Source organism: Oncorhynchus clarkii, chromosome 3 (assembly GCF_045791955.1).
Source record: "Oncorhynchus clarkii lewisi isolate Uvic-CL-2024 chromosome 3, UVic_Ocla_1.0, whole genome shotgun sequence".
NCBI classification, from domain to species: Eukaryota; Metazoa; Chordata; class Actinopteri; order Salmoniformes; family Salmonidae; genus Oncorhynchus; species Oncorhynchus clarkii.
In genome coordinates, this window is record NC_092149.1 from 73,318,935 (window position 1) to 73,327,522 (window position 8,588).

Below are 8,588 nucleotides of genomic sequence, written 5' to 3' on the forward strand. Positions count from 1 at the left end.
TTTATCTACACACTCGTGGGCGTTCTTGCACAATGTAATACTACTGGATGATTGCATAATATCCAAGGGCAAGGGGACCAGGGAGTAGACTGCAAATTGAGTGAATTACCACCGTCAACTTTTTCCCAGTTTTACTTAGTTAGGCACCAATTACAACATTTATGCACCACGATTATTCTGTTTACTAGTAAACGGTGACAAACGTCGTGATGTTACTCTATAACTAGATCAGATCCAACTTAGATAATGCATGTAAACCAATGAAAGGGTTAAATTAGGGCGGAACTACTACTGGCCAACCCCGAAACATGTACTATATATACACTAAACAGTTGCTTTGTTGTACCAGCCAGGTTCTGACAAATCACAGTGAGCTATTCTACACAATCATCTTTTCCCGACACAGGTTTATTTATTTTCTGTCAGATGCAGTTGTAGCCCACTGCTTGGGAATACATTCTTAGCGACAATGTGGGTCGCCACCGTTCGGCTACTTCAAGGAATATTGATTTGAAACAGACGGAAACTCGGGGCCATTGGACTCCCATAAAGAGTTTGCAACCCCACGTTGTTCAGAATATTGAACAGTATCCTACACGGCGAAATGGATTTGCATGAAGGAGCCGCAAACGGTCATTGTGAGGGTGTTTTAGACCTGTCACGTCGGAATTTGAACAGTTTGAGCTTGGTCAATATCAGCGAGGAGCGAAAGAGGGACACCAAGCAGTTGTATCTAAGCTTCAATCGATTGGCCTCGCTGTCCGGATCAGTTTGCATGTTCTCCAACCTCGAGTTTCTGGACATTAGCAACAACGGACTATCGGTCATCTGTGAAGACATTACTCGGTTAACCAAGCTCAGAACACTAATATCCAAGAACAACCGTCTGGACGAATTCTCGCTGCCTAAGGAGTTTGGATCTTTGCCGTTGGAGGTGTTGAATCTAAGTGGCAATCGATTTGAGGAGATGCCAGCGCAGTTCCTGAAGTTGCAGCGGCTACAATCACTTTCCCTTGGGGGAAACAGATTACAAAGTATTCCTGCAGAAATAGAAAACTTAACCAGGTATGTAGACTACATAACTTGACGTGCACGGCCTCGCCAGCTGCGAGGAAGTGATGGGTCGTTCGCAAACGAACGGATCTTGTTGAACGTCGAGGACCGAATCGTATTAGTGAAAGAGCTGTCCATTTGACTCGCCGAGTTGCATACTCCGTTTTGAGCTCAAAACGTTTTTCTGCAAAGTTTCAAAATAAGTATCTAGAGGGTGACACAAATAGTGGGGAGAGCGCGTGAGTCTGACCCACGCGGATGTTGTTTTTTTCAGTGCATTTTTGGGGGGCAACTTCCTTTTTCAGGCGATCTAACAGTGTGGCCAGTTAAACGTGTATTTCAATGCGAATTTCACAATCTGACATAATGGTAGCCTACTTGGCTTTACATTGGCGATTTGCATTTGTTTCGTGGTTCCAGGTCGATTTAAGCATTTTGAACAAAGAGCCGTCTGGGAGCCAAATGAATCGGCTCTTCTACGTGAACGGAGCCAAATGAGCTGGCTCACGGAAACCGTTGAATGCCCATCACTATATAGCTACAGCGTGGTCTCATTAGCTTGTTACAATGTTGCAGTTCACCGTGGTTTCCACTAGATAGGCCCATAGCCAAATGTGACTGTGCGATCATAAAAGTTCAGGAAAACCAAACTTTGCTGCTTTTTTGTTAATTAATTTAAGGTTTGGGTTATGCATAAAGTTAGCAGTGTGGCTAAGTTTAGGGTTAGGTTTAAATGCAAGCATTTTAAAATAGGCTGGGTTTATGATTGTGTGGCTGTAGTAACAAGTTAATATCGTTCCACAGTGATTGCATCACAACCTTTCACATAGTATCAGGCAGTTGACAATTTTGCTAACTATCACAATGACCAGCTTAGGCCTAGTGTGATAAGGTTTACGGGCGAAGAGTGAGTTCAGTGGGTACAGACCATTTCAACTGCCATTGCTGCTGGGAGTTTGGGTTGTTGTGAAGGCTTAAGTGATGCCATTACAACAATGCAGAGAGGTGGGAGCAAGCTGTGCTGTCTTGTAGCCTAATTCCATGGATGCTTACCTTTACAAAAACAATGCGCCCCCTTGATTGCCAGGACTATGGTTAAATGGATTTTAACATATCCTCACTCCTCCAGTAGGCTACTGTATCAGTACACTGAAGCAGACTTTAAATCCTAACCTGTAGGTTTTTCAGGAAATGAAAACAGTATACTATCACATCATGCAGATAATCACAATTACCATGCAATCAGGCCTTGACCAACACTGGGCCTGGGTTAGCCAGAATAGATTTAGACCCTATGCTTGCTTACAGCTGCACTGGGGGTCAGACAGGCTTCCTGTATAGATTAAAAGACAGCGGTGCCAGACCAGGCTCGGAAAATGTACCTCAATCCAGGGATGAGAAATGCATTGAACTAACTCTGAATTGTCCCATTATCCCAACTGTTACATCAAGAACATCTATAAAAATAAAAAAACAATCCGTCATTAATTCTTCTCTCTCCTAATGGGAACTTGGAATACAACACATTTCTTATCCCTGGATTGTGGTACGTTTTCTGAACCATATCTCACACCAGCTCCGCAGTGTCTTAATCTAAACAGGAAGCCTGTCCGACCCCAGTGCAACTGTTATCAAGCTTAGGGTCAGGATCTATTATGGCTAGGGTTGGGGCATGACTGACTGCCTAAGTTGCTCAGAGGAGGACATTAATATGGTTCATGTGGTGGGGTACACATTGCGCAGTATACACAGTAACAGCCTCTGGGATGACTAACTCTTACTCATCAATTACACACACACTCACTTCCACATAGTCAAGTCACACATGTATGCAGAGATGTCATGACACACATTCAAGCCTCTCGTGGTTTAATCTGTGAAGAAATGCCAAGTTTGTATAAACTGCAAGGACAGTGTGTTTCCAGATAATTGTTTTTTACTATCCTGGGAACAGTCTGTATTTCTCATGTCATGTGTTTACCCTGAGACAAGTCTGCCAGTGGTATCTTAGCACAGGTCACACTGACCTACTGTAGATCAATTCATTCTTCTATCTACCCCAGCCCCCATACAGGTCACATTCTTCTGATATCAGTGAGCACAGTTTAGGATCTGACTATATAGCCAATTAACATTATAAAAGAGAAGGCATTGTAAAGTCAGATCGGTGGAACTGGGATGTGGGTCATGTCAAGCGGTATTAAACAGTAGTCTATTTATAGACTAACCAAAGATAAGTGTGTAAGTACTTTGACTTCAACTGCAATAGATCCTGATTGGCTTTAATAGTTCACTAACCCTGACCCTATTGGCTGACTGTCATCAACTGATTTGATCATTGCTTTTTAGTGACATAACATACTTTTTATATGGGCAAATAAAACTACTAGGAAGATGTAAAACTTTCCTTTTTGTTCTACGCCTGAGGGTGGTTTTAACCTTCCAGACTTGTATCAACTCACCACCCAGGGCTGTTACTTGGGACATATAGTTAAATACACTGAAGAGGAACAATGGGTACATATTGAAGATGAGCATGTTCATACCCAGAATCCTTTGTGTCTATTTTCGAAAGATAAAGCAAAGAACATTAACAACTTCATAGTTATGAATACTATAACAATATGGAATTAAATTACAGGTTTTCTATCATAATTTCAATTAGAAATATTTTGGACATTAGAGAACTTGAGGGAATCTTATTTGGGTCAGAAGTATATTCCAATAATGGGTAAGCTATACAAAACCTTGCAGAGAGCCTCATTTATTCACAGTCTCTTAGAGGAAAAATAAACTATTGGAACCAAGACTTTTAAAAATAAGATATTGGCACAAGATGGAGGGAATGTTGGAACATAATTAACTAAATTCATTAATGATGAAATGTATGCTTATTCCAGTATAAACTAGAATTTATTATACAATTGCCAAAATTCCCAAATTCCACAGCACAACGTGTACAACTACAATGACTAAGTAATCCATGCCTTCTGGGAATGGTCTAAAGTCCAAACGGTATGGGTGGAGTTAGAAATGTGGCTGTCAGAACTATTAGTCTGCACATTTCAAGCCATGGCATATGAGGATACAGTAAGATACTTCTTCTTGTTAATCATCTTGAAAGATGTTTTTACTTTAACACTGGAAATCAACCAATCCTCCGTTAACACAATGAAAAGGTCATGCATCATTATCTAAATGCTGAAAGTGCTTGGGCGTTGGAGAAAAACAAAATGGTGCAGTTTGAGGCCATGTGGCGGAGAGTGGGGTGTGAGCATGAGGGTCTGGGCAGATGTGATGTAGTTGCTGTTTGTGTGATGTCATTTTGTAGGTGTCTGGTTTTGTATTTTTTATTTTTTTATTTTTTTTATCCTACAAAGGAAAAAGTGGACTCATAGCTTCAAAATGGTATATTTATACTGCTTTGAAAGTTGAAGGTGTAACCCCACTTGAGAAGAAAAAGGCCCAGTACATACAAAATGTATATTTAAAAGAAGAAAAAAAGTTAAAATGCAATTTGACACTGAGGTTGGAATACTACTGTAAACTTGTGAAAATGATGTTAATGCCCTTTTTATTGTAAGAGCTTTTTGAAAGGACTGCCTGAAATCTCGGCCAATTTTGGTGGGGTGGAGTTTTGGCCTTCCATGGTGACCTTCCATGGTGATGTCACCATGTGATATATTTTGTTAATAGACCAATAAGAAAGAGTTTCAAATAAGGGTGGACAGTATCCAGATTTTCATACCATTTCTGTACCGTGCTGGGGAATACTGTATTACCAGAAGTGCACACAGGGGGCACTATAAAAATACTAATAATTATTCATATTTTTTTGGAGGGGTGTGCATAACAATTTAGGCATCAGGGATCTTGATCCAGGATGGGATTGAATGTCTCTGCTGTAACCCCAGGTCTCTAGTGATGCAGTGCCTTAGACCTCTATGCCACTCGGGAGGCCCTTTTCTGATCATTTTAATTGAAAATAATCAGTTATTTAATTGTTACCCAGAAACAGAACTCCAGGGGCCCCAGGGCTTGACTTCCAGGGCCCCACCCGCCCGTGTGGGTTAACTGTACAGAGGAGGCCATTATGCGCCAAGGACGCAGAATGGCCTCCTCTGTCCCAGTTGCTGCTGTGTCATCATTTCTGCTGACGGATCACTCCCTGCATCTCCCTTTCACTCCCTGTTTCTCTTTGCCTGCTGCTCCCTCTGTTCCTCTCTCTCTCTCCATTTCCCCAGTGTCCAGCTGTCCTTTCACTCGTTCTTCCTTTCAGAGGGAATGTGATAATGTGATGAAACACTTGAATGTGTACATTTCCGTTTTGAGATTTGTGGATAATACATTTATCTGATATTTTTCGAACTGCCTCAGTCAGTCATCTGTTTTGGATGGGACTACCCCACATGGTTGTGGTGTAGGCTAAGCAGCAGACATTTGATTACACTCGACCTAAACTTCACTCTAGCTATGAGAGAATGTTTTGGACTCATGCAGGCTAAAGACAGAGCTAGAAATTCCGGCACTTCTCTGTGGTATGTGTACAGTGTGTGTCTCTAGTGTCTTCCCTTTCAAACTGTTTGTTCAGCAGCTCCACTGCTCGAGCCCTTTGATGCCTTTCACTCACTCTGTTAACACATCGCTGTCACATACAGCATCTATGTCAACATGTGGGAACCCTAATGTAGTACTGATGTGTCAAAACATGGCTAGCCACATATGCACTTGGAACTGCCCAGTAAACAGTATGTTATGGTGTTTTTGATGTCCCAAAGACCATCTGGGTTCATGCTGTACTTGTTACTGTCATGTTAATTGTCACTTGATATGATGCTAAACATATTTAAACCTCTCTGTCAGTCTGGAGCTTCTGTATTTGGGTGGTAACCTGATCACGTCTATTCCTCCTGAGCTGGCCAACCTGCCCTACCTCAGCTACCTGGTCCTGTGTGACAACCGCATCCAGGGTGTACCCCCGCAGCTCACCAGGTAACCATAACACTAACCCCATCTGGCGCATACTGCCACAGCTCACCAGTTAACCACAACACAACTGTAATATAACCCTAACACAATAATACTGCCACAAGACTGTCATAACCCAACCATATTCAAAGCATACCTCCACAACTGGTTAACAGAACCACATCCATCGTGGATTATCATAACCTAAACAAAGTCTAGATTTTTGTCTATAATACTCATAACAATGACCATGCCCCCTCTCTCCCCTCAGGCTCCACTCCCTGCGTTCCCTCAGTCTCCATAACAACCTGCTGACCTACCTGCCCCGGGAGATTCTCAGCCTGGTCCACCTGCAGGAGCTCAGTCTCCGTGGCAACCCCCTAGTTGTGCGCTTCGTCAAGGAAATGACGTATGACCCTCCGTCGCTGCTGGAGCTGGCGGGACGTACCATCAAGAGCCGGAACGTTCCATACTCGCCCTGCGACATGCCCTGCCACCTGCTGCACTACCTAGACCTGGCCAGCAAGTGCCCCAATCCTAAGTGTGCCGGTACGTTTACTACACACACTTCTGTACCTGTCTTTGTCTTGTCTGTATATAATGTATTGTGTGTCCTATTTTAGTGTGCTTATTCGATATCGTTCTGCTTTCTCTCTCCACAGGTGTGTACTTTGACTCATGCGTGCGCCACATCAAGTTTGTGGACTTCTGTGGGAAGTACCGGCTGCCCCTCATGCACTACCTGTGCTCCCCAGAATGCACCTCACCCTGCAGCTCCAACCCCCAGAGTGACGCAGAGTCAGAGGATGAGATCAGCGTGCCTGCTGACCGCCTGCAGAAGGTGCTGCTGGGATAGCAGGAAGTGGAGAGTCCTCTGGTCGTAACCATGATAAAGGAATGAAATCTGACCCCTCTGGTCTCTCGTGTGTGTGTGACTCTAGACTCACAGACACAAACACACATATGAGAGATGTCTTTAGAGGTGTGTGTCCCCGGGAACCTATTGACTGTCAGTAGCAATCTAAAATTGGGGGACACATTGTGAGGGATCTCCTGGACAAGCATAGGAGGGCAGTAGAAAACATAACTATTGCCAACTCGCTATGTTAGCCATTGAAAGGGGTTTTCATAATTTTCAAACACCATCACGCCTTTCCTGAGAACCAGGATATGAACAATGTGAGATTTCCAAGTGCCCGAAAAGTGTGACCCAGTACTCTGTGAAAGCTTTGTTTTCTCTCACACACAGGAAGTCGAGCTAGGTTGGCAGAGTGTGTATGGACACCTCACAGCACAATACACACATTTACTGTGAAAGGAGAAGACCTAACTAATCTGACAAGATACAATGAAAGTTGGTATTTCCAGCCCTGGGTTTTCTCTAAATATAGACAGTTATAGATGTATTTTGATCTGTGTGGGAACATTTACACAATGTCCCCAGAAGGTACATGTTCAAGGTGAACAGGTACTACAGTAGTTGGCCTTTAAAACATTATTAAGACTAAAAATGCTGGTCTATTGTTACAATACTATGAAGAAGTGAAATTAAATGGAAGGAACAGCAACAAAAAGAACATTACTTTTTGCACCCTGAAATATGTGACAATTCACCATTTGTCTTTTGTTTCCTGGAAGTGATTATCTATTCGTGATCCTAAACCAATGTGAAAAAATCCTATTTTATTTGTAGCCTGTACTGCGCTTATACAAATCCATCGTTCTACTGTCTGACACACATTGGCTCACACTAATACAGTGCTTTTATTGAAGATGACTTATGGAATATAATACAGGTCGACGATCTGTACTAAAGTATGTGCACTTTTCCCCTTTAATATAGACTGTACAGTATATAATATCACTAATAAAGTTTGATTTGAATATGTAAAATGTGTGGGATATCTGAATGGTCACCTGCTATGGTGAGGTATAACGTGCAACACCAGCTGATCTGTCTAGTTAGCTTATAGTCCACATCCCGTATCTGCTGAAGCAATAATGACTTCTCCTCAGCTTCTGACGTCATTGTTTGCTATGTAGACTAAACTGTGTGGAAGAAGAATCAGTGAGCCTGTCATGCCAAATAGTTTTGTTTGACCACAAGTGTTCAGAGAGCTCAAAGTTCTGTGTCTGTCTGTCCTGCCCTCCTCATTCAGGCCTGGGATCGCTTTAACTCTGACCCCTTTATCTGTTCTCTCTGACACACTCATTTCACTGTGAGAAGCTGATGTGCTGACAGGGTTGTGCTCCGAGTGCTCTCAGTATCTGCTGGATATGAGTGTGATATGTATTTGAGATTTTATCCACCCCCATGATTCCTTCTCCCAACAGCAGGTATTTCAGAGCAGCTTACTTACTGTATGTTACATCAGCCAGGTGTGTGTGGAGCTGTTACATCTATTTCCTATGTCAGTGTGTGCGCGCTTGTGTGTGTGTCAGCTGCAATCCGAGACAGAGACGCTGAAGCGGCCATGACGAAACAGCCAGAGTGAATTAAATGGAGAGGAGATGAGCACTCTCACCAGCCAACACAGGTCAGGAGTGGACACTCACAGATCACAAGT

The 8,588-nt window shown here is 42.8% G+C and overlaps 1 protein-coding gene across 1 annotated transcript; it reads left to right on the top strand.

The window, feature by feature from the left end:
- The first annotated feature begins 317 nt into the window (after positions 1–317).
- LOC139403832 (leucine-rich repeat-containing protein 58-like) lies at positions 318–7,914 on the top strand. Its single transcript, XM_071146986.1, has 4 exons — positions 318–1,065; positions 5,917–6,045; positions 6,293–6,570; positions 6,684–7,914. Exons 1-4 carry the CDS (start codon positions 605–607, stop codon positions 6,875–6,877), a joined length of 1,062 nt encoding a protein of 353 aa, XP_071003087.1. The 5' UTR covers positions 318–604; the 3' UTR covers positions 6,878–7,914.
- The last annotated feature ends 674 nt before the right edge of the window (positions 7,915–8,588 follow it).